Source organism: Lytechinus pictus, chromosome 11 (genome assembly GCF_037042905.1).
Source record: "Lytechinus pictus isolate F3 Inbred chromosome 11, Lp3.0, whole genome shotgun sequence".
Lineage (NCBI taxonomy): Eukaryota > Metazoa > Echinodermata > Echinoidea > Temnopleuroida > Toxopneustidae > Lytechinus > Lytechinus pictus.
In genome coordinates, this window is record NC_087255.1 from 28,186,767 (window position 1) to 28,205,937 (window position 19,171).

The 19,171-nt window shown below is 36.1% G+C and overlaps 2 protein-coding genes across 2 annotated transcripts in view; one reads left to right on the plus strand and one right to left on the minus strand.

The window, feature by feature from the left end:
* The first annotated feature begins 5,438 nt into the window (after positions 1-5,438).
* LOC129272073 (probable E3 ubiquitin-protein ligase MID2) lies at positions 5,439-8,525 on the plus strand. The gene is made up of 2 exons (XM_054909311.2): positions 5,439-6,177; positions 6,941-8,525. The coding sequence occupies exons 1-2, from the start codon at positions 5,539-5,541 to the stop codon at positions 7,370-7,372; spliced, it is 1,071 nt and encodes a 356-aa protein (XP_054765286.2). The 5' UTR covers positions 5,439-5,538; the 3' UTR covers positions 7,373-8,525.
* A 5,579-nt stretch (positions 8,526-14,104) lies between these two features.
* Positions 14,105-19,171, minus strand: part of LOC129271115 (ran-binding protein 3-like) — a 29,891-nt gene continuing 24,824 nt past the window's right edge. Inside the window, exons 15-16 of the mRNA XM_064106267.1 lie at positions 18,494-18,722; positions 14,105-18,073 (exon numbers count right to left, since the gene is read on the minus strand). Coding sequence (XP_063962337.1) covers positions 18,006-18,073; positions 18,494-18,722 — 297 coding nt within the window. The 3' untranslated portion in view covers positions 14,105-18,005. The remainder of the gene's footprint in view (positions 18,074-18,493; positions 18,723-19,171) is intronic.

Below are 19,171 nucleotides of genomic sequence, written 5' to 3' on the forward strand. Positions count from 1 at the left end.
GTTCCACTTCTCTCTCCATGATTAATTAAATCAGTCATTAAATGCATCAAACTAAATAAATGGTCAGTATCAAATATAAATTGGAATCATTAATTACTTATTTCATGCATATCGAAAAGGGACTTTGATTTCGTTTCATGAATGGTAGAACGTAGAGCTAACCCCAACTTTTGAATAATTTGAAATAGCAGTCTATATGGTTATAAGCCCACAATGTGAATATAAAAGACCTTCACCTATATGGCTAGCCACCATTTTCTGGTGTACTAATTTGAGTCATTTTGAATAATTTCACTTAAAACAAGGTAGGATGATGGGAGAATTGTAGAAAAATGATATTCATCAAAATGCAAAATTGTAGATAATGGTTCATACTTGCCAATAAATCAATCATGTCAATAGTGATAACACAACAGAAGACTCAAGGCAACAATTTCTCTTTACAAAAATTATTTACAATACCACAACATGTTTATTTCTTTTTTCAACATGCTTTGGTCATGTTGGTGCAATAAAAAACAAAGCAAAATCTTCGGAACACATAATCACCTCTCATCTTGTTGATGTTCACAAAGTTAATGGTCAAAAGAATATTATAGATAAGAAACTTGTAAAAACAAAATACACATACATAGTTACAATTCATATTATATGTTTTCATGACAGCTGAGCTTCGAGTTATATGAATCACAGGATATTATTTTGAATACAACTTACCACTGAATCAAAATATCAGAATTAAATATTTTTGCCTATTTTTATTCACCAAATAAATCAATATTGAGGATAAAGAATTGTTAGTTTGTAAAAACACAAAAGTAAGCTCCCTGGACACAAATATAAATTCCCCCCCCCCTCCTCCATAAAAAGCAAGCAGGACTCTCATTTTGAAATTTGAAATGATTGTATTGATTTGGTTAATACCAAAATCTTTTACAGTAAGCATGCTAATGCAAATTGCAAACATAACTTTTTGAAAGAATACCAAATTTGACCATGAACTTGAGGGTTGATATACAATAAGCAGAGTAAATTGGGCTTGGCGGACAGAATATATCGTAAAAAACATTTCACATGAAGAAGATAGAAGTTTGTTCTCATTTTTATAGTGTATAAGTGAAACCTGCTTTAGCGAGTACCTGCATAGAACAAACACCCGACTTAAAGCAACCATTGCTTCCCTTGAACCTTGGATCATGTACTAGAAGAACCTGTCCATAAAGACCAAGTGGTATAGACTTCTTGAATGATCTTTATAGAGAGGTTTCAATGTAATACACACCTGTGTCTATCCCCAGTGTCCATCTCAAATCACACAGAGGTGTTTACATATGATAACTCCTGTGAAGCACTTCAGGAAGAAGAATTTAGTCGGTGATTTTCACCGACTTATTTTATCTCAGCCAATCAGCCAATCAGCTAAAAAATATCGGACACGGTCACCTTCTCTCTAACCAATCAAACAGAATTGTGTAAAATAGGTAACAATGATAATTTTGATTTGATTTTAATGACGATCAAGCACTACATGATTGCTGTCATTGGCGGAAAGTGGAAAAATTGAGGGGGTTAAGCTTTGAATACGATTCAATATTGGGGGGGGGGGTCGTGAGCGAGAGAGTAAACTATCAACAATTTATTGGATTTATTTTGTAGCAATTTTCCAATTTGGCGTGTTAGAAATGTCTATTTGGTCAGAGGGAATCCCTGCACCCCGGGTTCCAGTACACAAATCATCGCTGCTCGGGGGGGGGGTGAGTATTACGATCTATATACGCCTATCTGCTGAGCTACAATATACTGCTGTGAATCAATGTAACTATTGAATTCCTACATTTATTTCTCCATTCCAAAATTCACTCTGGAATTTACGGGAAATCATGGGGGAAATCGCGTAAGGGCATATCTCATGTCATTGAAATGCAAAATGTGCTGTACACATGGAGGGAAATGTGATTTTGAGTTTCAGGATTCCATATTTTACACTTCGTTGCCATTCATTCATTCATTGATTCAATTTGTTCATTTCAACACGGAGAGACATATTCAGCAAAAGCTGTTTTTGATAGGTCAATGCATAAAAAATACAAACATTGAAACATAAAATCATATCAGCATATAACGAAAAAACTAAAAAATCGAGAAAAAATTGACAAAAATGGAATACGGAAAAGAAATAAAACATCATAATTTCATGGACATTTAAATCACTATAACTATGAAACTAAAGAAAAGTAAGATATGTAAATATATAGGTTAAAACCAAAAGTAAAAATATGCATAAAAACAATATGGAGTCATGAAGACAAAAACAGCATAATTAAAGTAAAAAAGCACTTAAGTTATCTGAAATATAAAAAGGAAAGCGCATATAACATAAAAATCGAATAAAAAATGCAATTGCACAAATTGTGTATAAAAGAGATGATACAGTTTAATAAGAAGTGTAAAAAGGGAGATTCACACACACACACACACACAATAACAACAACACCAGATATGGATAATAGGAACCTGGCATAAGATGCTACTCAAACAGTCCAGAGATACTCCTACATCATTATCAGGTTAGTAGAGTTTCTCAAGGTCTTCTCTTCTTCACGTCGTACGACAACCTTCATGTGGTCTTTGGCATGTCTGGTGATAGATGATGATGATCCACTTGGTCTTTGCAAGGTTCCTCCCGAAGCGGTGTCTTGGCAAGGGTAGTGTCTCGATCGCTAGGTGTGCCTACGATCGATGCCACTGTGCTTTAGTTGAACATTAAAATTGTCTCTCACTGTAGATATTAGTTACGTCGTCGGAGTTCTCCAGCAACAGCGTTTTCCTGGATACCATAGGACCGTAGGCAATTACTTCGGCTTCATTGCTCTTAATGGTCTTCTTTGATTTCATTTTTTTTAATGTATCAATATTTATACGAATCGCATCATACACCCTTTGGGAGAAATCTTCCAAATCGGACTCTTTGACTGCGGATACTCGGACAGACATTCCCACATCCAGGCCTGACCGCAACGGATCCGGTTCAGAGCTTGTCGGATTCGCATGACTGATCATAGTTTACGTTCCAATAATGACAGAATACCAAGTATATCAGTGACAGCACTAGCGTACCTACGGGGGGGGGGGGGGCAGTCTGCCCCCCTGACGAGCCACAATCCATGCAAAGGACGTATCCCTGCCCCCTGACGAGCTTGAAAGACCTTTCTTGCCCCCCTGACGAGCTTGAAGACCTTTATTGCCCACCCTGACGAGCTTGAAGATTTTTTTTTTTTTTTTTTTTTTTTTTGCTTGTCAAATTTTTGGCGGACGGTTTTGCCCCCCTGTGGAAAATCCTAGGTACGCCACTGAGTGACAGTGAGACAATTTAGCTTCTAAAGTTCATCAATGTGGTCCTTATTTACTGATGATGATGTCAAATTTCCAAATGAAAATCAATACTCACGTTATATGCAATTGCATAATTAGTTGAGTGTTTACGGTTCGAGCACTTTCATTGATTTTACACAGGAAAATACAAAACAATATCAATCCAATACTAGTAAACGGATAAATATTAGGGCCCATTACAATAATTTATTTTGCAAGACGGGCTTAAGACTGTAAATAAAAAAGCAGTACTAAACACAGCATATGAAAATTCCATTGAGGGGACAACTAAATGCAATACTTGTAATTGCAGATCCCTCTTGGAAATATTGGTATATAAAGCAAAGAAAAAAGGAATAAGGCGGGGGAATCATTTTCTCTCTTCCCCCCCCCCCCCTCTCTCTCTCTCTCTCTCTCTTTGCTCCTAAAGTGTAGTAGGGAGTTTTCGCAATCACTACGCAACCGCTTTCTAAAACGCAGAGCATCTTTTGTCAAAAGCCCCTCAATGACAAAACATCCTTTGTCGAAAATCGTTGAATCAAAACAGCAGTGTCGTCCTGGACTCTAGTCAACGACATATTTGCATTTTTTCGTCCGGTCCGAATTTTTTGATAATCTGCTGTCTCGGGCCACCAACTTTCGACAAACGTGGTCCGGTAGTTAGAGCATTGGATTCATAATGGCAAGGTTGTGAGTTCGAATCCCCAATCTGACACAATTGTCTCCACTTTGAGAAAAAGGCTCGATAGTAATATAATGTCGTATATAAGGTCAGCCATATTATGACTAAACCTAGACTTAGAATGTTTCCTAGGTAATTGATTATAGGCCAGCTTGGCTTTTACCAGCATAAAGCTGTCCTGTGGGAGTTACCATAAACAGAAACATAACAAGTGGAATGCCTCTGGCCGTCTCACCTGCATCACGCGATTCAATATAGCAGCAGTGCTGATTATGAAAACTACTATAACTCGCACAAGATGTTCAGTGATACTTGGTTACTCTTATTTCCACGTTTTATGAACTAGACCAATACACTTATAGAGATATGATGGCAATTCAACAAATACCCCCAACGTGGCCAAAGTTCTTTGACCTTACATGACCTTTGACCTTGATCATGTGACCTGAAACTCGCACAGGATGTTCAGTGATACTTGATTACTATTATGTCCAAGTTTTATGAACTAGACCAACACACTTTCAAATTTATGGCTGTAATTCAACAAATACCCCAATTTGGCCAAAGTTCATTGACCCTAAATGACCTTTGACCTTGATCATGTGACCTGAAACTTGCACAGGATGTTCAGTAATACTTGATTACTATTATGTCCAAGTTTCATGAATCAGATTCATAAACTTTCAAAGTTATGATGGTAATTCAACAGATACCCCCAATTCGGCCAAAGTTCATTGACCCTAAATGACCTTTGACCTTGGTCATGTGACGTGAAACTCATGCAGGATGTTCAGTGATACTTGATTAACCTTATGTATGAGTTTCATGAACTAGGTCCATATATTTTCTAAGTTATGATGACATTTCAAAAACTTAACCTTAGGTTAAGATTTTGATGTTGATTCCCCCAACATGGTCTAAGTTCATTGACCCTAAATGACCTTTGACCTTGGTCATGTGACATGAAACTCAGGCAGGATGTTCAGTAATACTTGATTAACCTTATGGCCAAGTTTCATGAACTAGGTCCATATACTTTCTAAGTTATGCTGTCATTTCAAAAACTTAACCTCAGGTTAAGATTTGGTGTTGACGCCGCCGCCGCCGTCGCCGTCGGAAAAGCGGCGCCTATAGTCTCACTCTGCTATGCAGGTGAGACAAAAACTGTCAGCCAGCTGTCTATTGTTATTTGACATGCATTTTCAATGGATTTTGGTGCGTTGTAGAGACCCTTTACGTCAGGATCCCCACTCTCTAGAACCTCAGCTTTAAAACGATATCCATTGTACCAAAATCACGACACCTTATTACGGAGTCGGGGTCCAAAGTCCGTGAACCTCGTTTCAATTTCATTAAATTTGGAAAATCGCTGTAGTGTCGACTATGGGTGCCTTGTTCAGTCTGGCCTAATTGCCCAGTGTGCAGTGTATTCTAGTATTATATTCTACAGTGATTTGTTTCGATCTGTCTTCTTGTCTTTAAAAATGGCTGAGCAACCTGAAACGGAAGCTTTTTCAAGCTCTTCACAAAACCTAACATGCCCGCTCTGTCTTGAGATCTTCGACGTGGCAACCATCATGACTTCTTGCAGACACACCTTTTGTTTAAAATGCCTCAAACAATATAACTTAGCCCATCAGAATCTTGATTACATGGTCTGTCCTCTCTGTATGGCGATCTCTAAGTTTACGTCTACTAACCGTGTCGATGATTTCCTCGCCAATGTTACGGTCAATGGATTAGTAGACGATTACTACGCCAAGTGCGGAGGGATGAATGCTGCCCTTGAGATGCGTCCAAAATGCACAGGGTGTAAGTTCCAGCGAGATGCTTACTCATTCTGCAAAACATGTAATATTTACATGTGCATTAATTGTGATCATAGCCATAAGCAGTTAACAATATTCTTTGAAGGTCATAAGATTATACCAAATGATGATATCATCAAGGGGACTGTCATCGCTGGCCATTCATCCGACAAATGCTACATCCACAAGCAAGAGGATAAAGACATGTACTGTGAGGATTGTAAGGTCCACTTCTGTCTCAAATGCGTGATTGACCGTCACAAAAATCACACTATCAAGAACAGAGCTGACTTTGAGCGGGAATTGCGACTTGAGGTAAGTAGATCGCGAGGCCGCGTAACTGCACCCTTTGTTTCATGATTTAGCAAACTACAGTATATGTCAATCCAGGAGATTCGGATACGTGAAGTTCCCACTGCCAGATCACCATTTCCAGGATCTGCGCTCCATATCCCATACCCTAGAATGAAGTACTCTTCAGGGGAGACATTTAAAGCATTGGGCATTGTCATCGCATGATCAGGCGTAGACGTATTTGAGCGAATTATATCTACAATTCATTAAGATCTCTAGGGCATATGGCGAGCATTAACTGACAGCCGCTCACCATGCTCACTGGCGTAGGTCTACAGTTGGGGGGGGGGGGGGCTTGGAGGCCATGCCCCCGAGTTTCACGACCAAGGGAAAAAAAGGAGAGGGATAGAGAAGGTGCAATATATATATACATATATATACATATATATATATATAATTATATGTATATATAAATATATATATTGCTGGATATTATCAGTAACTATCACAAATTCGATTTGCTATCTCTCTTTGCTCGCTCGCAGCTTTGAATGAATTTTGCCCCAGACGCCATGTCTGACCCCCTTAACATGTTGGCCCATTAACAGAGCTATTCACTCTAACTAGGATCCTATACAAGAAAACCTGTAGAACAAAAATGAGGGAGGGTTGCTTTCTCCTCCGTATATATCTTGCCCGAGGAGACAAGTAATAATCACATCTTATTACCATATTATAGATAATAAAACTTTGGTTGGCTTGTTCTCTTCTTTTTTTCATTAAGGTTAATGACCTTGTTCAGCGAGTTGCCACGAGGAAATCTGAACTAGAAAAAAACATTCAAAACATAGAACTACAACGTCACGAGGTAGACTCTGCTATGCAGAAACTCAGAGAGGATGTCAATCAAGCATACAGCATCAAGGTCAAAGAGCAGGAAGAAAATCATCGAAAACTCAGCGAAGAAATCAACGCTTTTCAGCATAGTTTCCATGATGACCTAAACACGTTGAAATCGAAAGATCGACAAAGAATCAAGAGTATTTGTAGTTCAATTAAATTGGTGGATAAGAACAGATTGGGTCATCTTGAGACAGACACGTTGTCTGCCCACGCCTTGCTTTGCGAGGAACTGGATGCTGTGTTGAAGAAGTCCACTGACAACACATCTGCAGTAGCCATAACCATGATAACAAAGGAAGCGCGTAATAATTAAGAGGTTCAAGCCTGCAGAATACTCTCGTCTTGACCTTGGGAGTATCTGTGGATTGTTAGATCCAACGTTGAAAGTCATTCAGCATGTAAATCTTAAAGGAGGAATGAGTGGAATGACTAAGTTCTCTAATGACAGTGTGGCTATCGGATATTACAGCAAAACTGGCATAGATATCGTTGATGTTACTGGTAAAAACCAAGGGTATGCAAATATACCAAATACGAATTGTTTTGATCTTATAATTCAAAAAGATAGGTCTGTATGCATTTCGATGGGCTACTCAGAAGCACACAAGTACACTTCTGAAGGCCTAATGACAGCGAAAATGACCGCAAGAAATAACGACTTTCATCTGAGACTAAGCAGAAGTTCGTCAGATGAAATACTCCTTGCAAACGGTGAAAACCAAGTCGATATCTATGACCCTACAGGATCTACTCTTGTGCGCACTGTCCCAACAAGGCACAATCAGACGCATCAGGTATCTGCCACTAAATCAGGTTTGATCGTCACCAGTTCATGTCATTACACCAGTCCAAGTGTGGTGACAGTATATGATAGGGATGGGAATGCTGGTGAGTCTCTAAAAGCACGAAAGGGCATCAACCTGTATGCTGCCGTGGATGAGCAGGACAGGGTGTATGTCGCGAGTAACGATCGTAAGAATGGTAACGTGGTAATCAGGCTCTATGAACTTGATGGTCTGAACCTGAAGGAAAAAAATGAGTTCAATGCACTTGATACACCATTGGGTTGGTATTGGTATTACTTAGTTTGCCTCTCTTCAGACATGCTTGCATTTGCCTGCGACGAGAATTTGTATTTTATAAAAGTTTCACTCTAATTCGCACAAATAGCCGAGTCAGGAAACGCATTCGGGGACACCAATTATTTTGTCACCGTTCAAATTTAGATAGCTCAGTTGTTGAATAATTGTTGCAGACATAGGTAAGATCAAAGCATTGAATTGCAAATTGACTCCGAATATTGAAATATCAAAATCATTCAATCGAGCTTTGTGTATATTCTCAGGGTATCCATTATGTGAAAGCGTAAACATATGGAGAACGGAAAGTTCAAAGTAAGGTTTGTAATTTTTGAATTGACAATCTTACGAGTTAATTGCGACAAGCGGGAGAGACTACTCTCCAATGTGACGTGTAGGTAGGGGAAGGCGGGGTAAGTTGTGACACTTTTTGCTTTTGCATGTTAGAATTTATATGATTAATAATCCTGTAGAAATAAGTACCTTGCCTTAAAATTTAATTCTGAAATATTTTTCACCTATATATAACTTTTTACCCCCACACTGAAGGTCATTGTCACCTTTGAAAAAAGCGATGTAAAATGGCTCAACTTGCCCCATCTGTAGGGTAAGTTGAGCCACCTTCTGGGGTAAGTTGAGCCACAAAATGTATGGGGGAAGAACCAGCATGTCAATTTTTTATTTAAAGTCTTTTCACTTACTAATTCTCTATAAATACTAACATCCTCTAAAAGAAAAAGAACAGTCGTGTAAATTTGATCCTTACTGCTTGCATATCGATGGCTTTTTAAGTTTTTTTTTGTATGCATTACCATAGGAATTGGGAATTACCATGGCTCAACTTGCCTCATGTTGGCTGGCTCAACTTACCCCAGTCCAAACTTAATGCGACAATTTCGCATCCGTGATTAATAATCCTGTAGAAATAAATACCTTGCCTTAAAATGTAATTCTTCTGAAATATATTTCACCTATGTATAACTTTTTACCCCCACACTGAAAGTCATTGTCACCTCTGAAAAAAGCGATGTCAAATGGCTCAACTTGCCCCATCTGTAGGGTAAGTTGAGCCACAAAATGTATGGGGGAAGAACCAGCATGTCAATTTTTTATTCAAAGTCTTTTCACTTACTAATTCTCTATAAATACTAACATCCTCTAAAAGAAAAAGAACAGTCGTGTACATTTGATCCTTTCTGCTTCCATATCGATGGCTTTTTAAGGTTTTATTTTGTATGCATTACCAATGGAATTGGGAATTACCATGGCTCAACTTGCCCCGAACTTAATGCGACAATTTCGCATCCACACATTTTGTTTGCATCCATCATGTATAAGACTATGGCAAGAATGAAGATCCATACCAGGGACCCGTCTTACAAAGAGTTTCGACTGATCCAATCAATCGTAACACTATATATGGAAATCCATCAGTGTGAATCAAAGTGAATTTTCAAGAAAACAATGAATGCATGAATATAAATCACAGATATATGATATATAATTTTGAACAAACAAGCATAATAGATGTTGATGTTGCTGGCCGTCCATAGTTGCGATTGATCAGATCAATCACAACTCTTTGTAAGACGGGCCCCACTTACTAACAATGTTCTTATGTCTCTATTATATCTAAAGACCTGTGTGTAGAAAGCACTTATCTATTTTATACTTTTTTTTTTCCTTTTAGGCTGAAATTTGCATTTTTCCCTCTAAAAAAGAACTTTTTGTTTCAAAGTTGAAAAAATGTGGTGGGCTTGTGGCTCAACTTGCCCCTATTATATCTAAAGACCTGTGTGTGTAGAAAGCACTTATCTATTTCATACCCTTTTTTTACTTTTTTGGCTGAAATTTGTATTTTTCCCTCTAAAAAAGTACTTTTTGTTTCAAAGTTGAAAACAATGTGGTGGGGTTAGGGGTTATGCTATGGGTCATCAATACAAGACACCACCACAATGTCTGACTCATTCATTATTGGCCTGGGGCTTGTGGCTCAACTTACCCCTATGCTCAACTTACACCGCCTTCCCCCAATTATCAAGAAATTGTGATTTCCTCCTCTTAAGCACCATTCCTCCGGAGCGAAAGCTTAAGCCCGTTCTTTGAAAAGTGTCAATGATGTGACTTATATTCCCGGAGGGGCCACTTCCATTGACGAGTGGATACCATGCGCGACCGCGACCATGGGGTCTCGAAAAGCACCCTAAACAAGTATTTTCCATATTCTGAAAATGCACCCCTTCACAAGTATTGGCGTGCTACCCTTAACAAGTATTGGAAACCAAACGATACTATTGGCAAGTATTCCCTGAATTGAACCCCTTGTCCAGCGATATTTCAATTGTTATGTCACGGACGTCGGTCGTCGGTTTTACCTTTACCTACATCATTGGGTTTAGTACAGCCCCACCTTCCACACCTCGCGCAAATCGTACTCTAAACACGTAGTGTCGACTCTTGGGGCAAAAAGTACATCCTATATCAAACAAAATAGTCTTAATTTTTTATACCCTCGCAAATTTGACCCTAAACACGTAGCCTTCCTATTATTTTAGTGTTTTTGACACCCTTATTACGTTTTTTTTTGGTCACGCATGGTGTCCACTCGTCAATGTAAGTGCCCCCCCCCCCCCCCGGACTTATATTCGAGTATCATCTATTATAAACTCGCAGTAGCGGTTTGATCTTGTTTTTTAACTGGATCATTTCAGAATATTCTTTTGCAAAATAATAATTCTTGGCATTCTTAGAAATTGATAAAAATTGCAAAGGGATATACTGAATAAATATTGTATCAATCGTTAATTCGAAGATATTCACTACTTGTAGAAAGGGTCCTCGCTGTCCCGATAATATCCCATTAATGAGGATAAAAAAAATGACCCGATATTTTGGGATTGGGGAACAATCTTCTGATTATAAAACGTATATTATACTATTCAAAGAAATAGTAGTTTGCACTTATCAGCTTATGAAGTTTTATTGTTGCTTTTGTTGTTGAAGATGTTATAAAGGCCTGATAAGATTGAGAAAACAGTATAATGCATATATATGATCACCTCTTCCATAGCGCGATGCATTCGTAATAATCTGTTTTTAGAATGAGACTTTGTAAAATATTTTTTCAGTGTAATGGAAAATACGTATAAACCATTTTTATATTGACATATTCTGTTATTGAAAATAATGGTGATGGTGGTGTGATATTGTTTTCTTTTGTGAAATAAGGAGTGCAGAAATTTGGGATATATTCTATTAGTCATTGAAAAGGGAAAGCTTCAAGATACGAGTCTGAATAATGTCTGGACAAAATTTAGCAGTTTTCTAAGATTTGGAAAGAAATCCAATTAATTGGAGTACATTAACTGGTCGAACTCAGATAAATATACGAGATATGATCATTATTATCACCACAACATTCCACATCACCATGATTATTATCATCTTTAGAATTTTAGTGGTTGCTAATTTGTGCAATTTAAAAAAAATCATAACCCTTTTGTTTGTCTGATTTTGTTCAAACTTTCACCTGTCTGCTTTACTGATTGTTTTAAGTTGAATTCTTCTCTAGTTCATCAATCAATCAATAAGCAATTAAAAACAGAAGACTCACAAGTCATAAATTCTTTTTACATATATACAATACCAAAACATGTTTATTTCTTTCATCAACATGCTTTGGTGCAATAAAAAACAAACTGATTACCAAAGCGAAATCTTCAGAACACATAATCAACTCTCATCTTGTTAATGTTCACAAAGTTAATGGTCCAAATAATATTATAGATAAGAAACTTGTCAAAACAAAATACACATACATGGTTACAATTCATATTATATGTTTTCATGACAGCTGAGCTTTGAGTTATATGAATCACAGGATATTACTTTGAATACAACTTACCACTGAATCAAAATATCAGAATTAATTCCCCAAGAAAACAATATTGAGGATAAAGAATTGTTAATTTGTAAAAAAAAAATTGCTCCCTGGACAAAATTGTAAATTGCCCCCACCCCTCCCCCATCAAAAGCAAGCAGGACTCTCATTTGAAACGATTGTATTGATTTTGTTAATACCAAAATCTCTTACAGTAAGCACCCTAATGAAAATTGCAAATAAACTTTTGAAGAAATACCAAGTTTGACCAAGTTTGAGGTTGATCAACGACAAGCATAGTAAATTTGGGCTTGATGGACAGAATATATCATAAAAAACATTTAACATGAGGAAGATACTAGTAAAGTTTGTTCCCATTTTTATAATATATATGTCAAACCTGCTTTAGCGAGTACCTGCATAGAACAAACACCCGACTTAAAGTAACCATTGATTCCCTTAACCCTAAGAAGACTGGGGGCTCATTCAGCCCCCCCCCTCGACATTTTTCGCGATAAATCCGCCGCTTGAAATTTTTTGACCGCGTCGCTCGCTGACTTTTTACTTTCAAGTCCAAAATTGTAACCCCCGGATAGGCGGTTCAGAACTTACGTATTATTTCGTAAGTGCATGCAGACCCAAAATTACTCAAAAACGTGAATTTGTGTACAAATCCAATGCAAATAGTGTTTTTAGCCAAAATTCATATATGTATCATTATTTTTCCTTTTACTGCTTAAAATCAATTAATTTTATCTTTTTAATGGTCAAAATAAAGTCCCCGACAATTTCCATTGAAAAAACAATAAAAAACAAAAAGTCGAAAAACATGGAAATATATAAGAAATTTATAAAACAATAGAATACATAAGAAAATAAATGTGATGTTGAAAATTTTGAAAAATAAATTTGATCAGATGCCTATCTAGAGTATGTGAAACAAAATATTAGCATTTTAGGGGCATTATTTTATTAATTAGAGCAAACTTATGATTTTACGCATAAATTAGCATAATTAATGAGCAATGAGATTTTTCGCAGAATTTAATATTATAGTTTTGTAGATAATGCCATGGGTAACGCGCGTGCCAATTTTTGTTGCGATCGCGCGATCGACGGCCGAGATCATAAGGGGGGCTGAATCAGCCCCCCCCCCCCAGTCTTCTTAGGCGTCGAAATAGACAGACTTCTTGAATGATCTTTATAGAGAGGTTTCAATGTAATACACACCTGTGTCCATCCCAAATCATACAGAGGTGTTAATATGTAATAACTCCTGGGAAGCATTTCAGGGAGAAGAATTTAGTCAGTGATTTTCACAGACTTATTTTATATCAGCTACGGGGATTTCAGAAGCTTATAACATCTGCCAGAGAAAATCAATGACAGAATTCTCCATGAAACACCCCTCTGATAGGTAAAAGGATCATAATATATATCCAGTTAAATACACCGAAAAGTGACAAGTTTTCCTTCAGTGCATGCTTACCCACAACAGACTTGATGGATCAATTTTACTTCAGCACAGATAATAATCTATCAGAGTAGGAAACTTCTACAAAGATAATTTGTTAAAATCTTTTTCCCTATACAAAGATAAATACTTTTGATTTAGAGGGAACGTTCTTTTGGTGTTGTTAACAACACAGAGGTCTACCTCAGTGATAATATTGAGTTTTTGCACCGCCATGCAGAACAAATTCAAGAACCCAATAAACGTATTGAAAATGCCCATCAAATGACAATGATCAGCTGGTAGGACTTTGTCGAACAGGAATTCATCTTAAGTTTTGGAGCTGATGAAAAATTGCAATTAAGTCATTTGAACAGAGTCCAGGAAGAAACTGCCATTTTGATTCACCAATTTTCGACAGACCGCTTGGTCGCTCATTGTCATGAGAAGCATATGACAATACATTTTCTATGTTCTTGAAAGCGTTCTACGTCCCCCTGATAATGACACATGTTGCGGATATGGATGAACCATGTAAACATAATGGCCAGTATTCTGAAGTCGTGTTTAACTTAGAGCATGGTCTAACTCTGTGCTAAAATTATGGGAAGCCAAACATTTCAAAATTTTGTTTATAGTGAATGCTTCTCATGTTTACTGTGCTCTTTACTAATTCTTTAATGGTGAAGACAACTGTCATACTTATCCTTCCCAGGCAGTTAATAATGTTTAGGGAGTCATATTAGCTGATACATTAAACATCTGTTATAGATTTATGTGACAACTGGCTTTCCATAGTTAAACCACAACTTAAACCAGAGTTTAAATTAAACCCGACTGCAGAATACGGGCCAATTTCTCCACCCGATAGATGGGACATAAACTAAACTGACAAACAGGTATGTGGGAGAAGAACTCAATCACAATAACAACCTGATTAAAAGATTATATTGAACTCAATGACAATCAACTGATTATAAGGAGTATGCAGCAAAATGGATATATTAATGACTGGCATAGGGGGTGGCAAGTTTCTTACAATTGAAAGATGAACTCACTTCCCAAAATCAATTTTAAATCCTGCAATTAATAGGAAAGTTGCAACTAATTGCTAATGGCTTGTTTGTTTCTTGTAATAGGATGTGTGAATTCAACATGGCGATAGTTAAAAGTGATTGGTGTTTCACAAAGATTTAAGTGTGAAATAGATGGGGAATTGCAAAGAGAATATTTGCAATAGATTGCAAATATTATACTAGCAAAACATTGAAAATTTCATCAAAATCGGATGTAAAATAAGAAAGTTATGACATTTTAAAGTTTTGCTTATTTATCACAAAACAGTTATATGCACAACTCAAATGAGACAGTCGATGTCCCTCACTATTTCTTTTGATTTTTTTTCTTTGAATTATACAATATTTCATTTTTTACAGATTTGACAATAAGGACCAACTTGACTGAATCATATAGTATTAAACACTGCTCATTCCACATGTTCAGGGAGGAAGTAATCGTTGTTTCACCTGACAATGACGAGAAAAAATAGAATATCCCGCATTTTTATATAATAAAATACAAAAGAAATGGTGAGTGGATGACGTCATCAGTCTCCTCATTTTGCATACCCAACAGGATGTGCATATAACTGTTTTGTGAAATTATTTTATTTCTTTCTTATTTTACATCCGATTTTGATGAAATTTTCAGTGTTATGCTTGTTGGATTTTTCCCTTTTTATCAAATCATCTCTTTGTTGGGGGTGGACTTGTCCTTTAATAGTTCCTGATAAACATATATTTCAAATTACAGTCAACAACATCATAATCCTTTTATGCCGATGTAAATGATTTTTTTTTCTTAAACAACTGAAGAAAAAAAAATGTGTGTAAATAAACATTAACACTATTGTTTACAAAAACAAACAAATGCATAACTTGACGGACACACAAAAAAATATAGTATTGACAACAAAGTCGATAGGAATGGTTGGAATATCATTGCATGTCCAACAGAAAGTTTTTATAGGGTATAAAATCCAAGATTGTAATCAGTGAATAAATAATAGAATGCTAAATACCCTTTTGAAATCAATAACTGAAAATGATGAATATATGACAAAAACACTATATGTGCTCTGAAAGTTAGAACTCAGCATGCACATTTGGAGTCAATGCAAATCACAATTCACTGGATCTCTTCTGCTAGGCACATTTGGAACTGGATAACCTCAAATTTTGGGGAATCTTTTTTTTTTTCTTCTTTTAAAGAAAAGAAATGAATCGATATCCTGTCCAAATCCTAGCTATAAATCTAGCAATACCAACCCACTGTTAAAAAGCAGTTGGGCTAGTTCTTTGATAATCTAATACCACTTGGGCTAAACCAATTTAGTCTACTGTCAATTTGGCCTCGTTGCTGATTGGTCTACTCTACACTATACTTGGTCTTATACCCACTTGGACTAATTCTCATTTAATCTAGTACCCAGATGGCCTGATTTCCATTTTGTATTACTTCAAATGATATGACTTTGTCAAATGAAACTTTGGTTCATAAAGATTGAACAAACATAATGATGAACACTACTCAATGTTTAAAAGAAAATGAAATCAAAACTAGTTCAAAGAATAGACTTTGAAAATTGAAATTCGATATTGGTAAGCAATTCTTTCTTTCATAAAACCCTTTTCTCGCATTTATCAAACAGATAAGAACTGAAAGTTGCATGAACAAATACATTTTGCAGCAAATCATAAAACATTTCAAACAGTTGAATTAAAACAAAGATTTTTTTCAATTCCTATTGGAATGGGTGCACCACTTGAAGTGTTGATAATAATAATAAGTATAATTGTTATTCAATCAACAATTAATTTAAAATAAAGCTTAATGTACCTTTACTTTAGGTACATCATTAAACTTTAATCATCTTTAATTTTAACATTGAAATTAAAAGAATAAAGAATCTTTATCTTTGGAAAGATGTTCATCATAGCAATGTACCATTCTATGTATTTTTTTTTCAACTTTTAAAGCTATGAATAGATCATGTGGGAACAGTACTAATAAAGGACCCTAAAGCTAGTACTGGTAACCATATTGATTAGAACAGGACATAGAATACAAGCTTAAAAAAGAAAACACTCTTTTGATCACCATTTCGATAAATATCGCATCTAAATCATAACTGAATTAATCTAATAGGCAGAACTCATGAGGATATAAATTAATGAAATATTTTGATATGGTATTAAAATAAGCATAAACACTTAACCCAACATTGGTCATACGTAATTTCTGCATAGCATATCTTGTGAAAACTCTGTATTCAGGAAACTAAGAATTAATTATGTGAAGTAAAAGGGGGACTGATCAGGTAATTTTTCGTTCAAAAATTTAATATTGGTCACTTAGTGTGATTTGTTCAGTTTTCCCTCCTTGATCACAAAATAATAGAAAATCAATAATAACGATCAAATTTATAACATGTCCCCGTTTCCTGCAAGGTTTGATTCTAATACTGTGCAAATTATCCTTTCCAAAAGCACTAATTAAATGTATCATAATAGCAATAAGATACAGTAGTTTGTATTTCCCACCGACAAGTGAATTTATTAATTCCCATAGGTATTGCATATGGACCATCTGGCTCCAGAATTGAACAGGTTAATAGGAATGTTGAGAGAAAAAATTAAAGGGAAAGTTCTTCCAGTGAAGTTGTGTAATGTTCTAAATCATTGTACAAATACCTATGTTTACGTCTGTTACTATGCTATCATCCTTATTAGAATGAAAGCAAATTTTTCAGGTTAAGATGTAAGCAAAAAAACAAGAGCAACGTGAGTGTGAAGGTTTGGCAAAAACTGATTTTTAGAATTTTAGAAAACTGGTAATAAACAGAGTTAATGATCTTTAAAATCTTAAAGTATGATGTTGCATAAGAGCAACTTCCCATACATGTTATATGAATTCAACACATCAAAGATCCATGTTATTCTTTGGTGAATATTTTCAAACCTTTATTATTATGTTTCTCTGCTCCTATCAAAACTCTCGAACTACATTGTATCTATTAAACCAAGAAAGAGATTTTCTACTCATATACCCGATTCTCTGGTAATATCTATGTAAAGGTTTGACGGTATTGTCCATTTGGCAAATCTTTTTGATGAAATATGGTAGGTACAGGAAAATTTGACATTTGGGCTTAGAAATTCATCACATAGTCAACATTTAGCTTTTACGATTGATTCCACATAATAACTAATGCAATCAATCACAAAACATCAGACCTATAATGAATTGATGTGATGTAAACTCAGGTCAACTCCAAAACCAACAGGTCAACTCCAATTTTGAAATCTCTCTTGGCAAATAAAAGAATGGAGGTCTGATTGTTCTTGCATCTCAGCAGATACCAATGCCATTGTGATTCCTCAAGTTAAGCCATGTTCTCATCATTTTGACCCCAAAATAACAAGTCTGAGCTCAGAATCCAAGAGCATTGCGAGAATAATTCCTTGAGCAGCACTCATGATTCTTCAGGGTGTAGAGAAGGTGAAGCGGATGCACTGTTGCCCTCAGTGCTCTTTGGAGATGCTAAAAAAAGAGGGTATAAAAAAATAATGTAAGAAATAATAGACTGACATTGATGAAGAGTAATAACCGTTATGCTCACTTGTTTATAAATTTGGCTTTCATGATTAACATTTAATAAGAATTTTATACCTGTCATTTTACTAAGATTTCACAGGAACATAAATTTAACACATACATATTTCCTACAATTTACCTATCTCCCCTCCTTAATTGGTTTCATCTCACTGTCCTCATCATCCACATCATCATCATCTCATCATCATCATCATCATCACCACCATCATCATGATCATTGATATCATCATCATCATTGATATCATCATCATCACCAATTCACCATCATCATTATCATCATTAGCAGCAGCAGCATCAGCATCTCCATTTATCATAATTATCCCCAACTCTTCCCTGACTACTTACTTGGTTTACTCCTATCACGAGAACAGATCTTAGCCACCTCACTATCCTCATCATCATCTTCGTCATCATCCTCTGCATCTTCTTCATCTTCATCCTCTTCATCTTTGGTATCCTGTGCTCCGGTCTGACCCTCTTCTACATCTGATCGTTTGTCTTCTTCTACGTGCTTCAGGGCTTGAACTCGGTATTCGATAGCGCAGTACAGCTGCTCTATATCCTTGGGTGTTCCCTGATTGAGGAGAATGATTCAAGGATTCTATTACATGTATTCCTTTTCAAAATTTCAATGGAGGCTATTTACTAAAGAGTAAAGTGAATTAACCATTAATGTACTGCCCCTCCCCCTTTCAGTTGAAGAGATGCTTGCCTTGGGCCATCAGTACTGATTCAATTAAAATTTGGCAAGTTGGGGTTTTTCATCCTGATCTACTGTAATATTGTCATGGAAATGCTGAAATGTAAAAAAAAATATGAGTAAAATCACGACATCCTACTTTACTACTCTATAGAATGACCATCCGAATCCGGCAGGCAATAAGAATATGTTGACTACTGAATTCTTACCACAGGATTGTAGAGGAACCAACCAGGGGGCTATTTCATAAAAGTTATTGTAATAACAAATCTGCAATAATAGTCAAAAGCTACTAAAATCCTACAATGTTATTGGCTAATAGT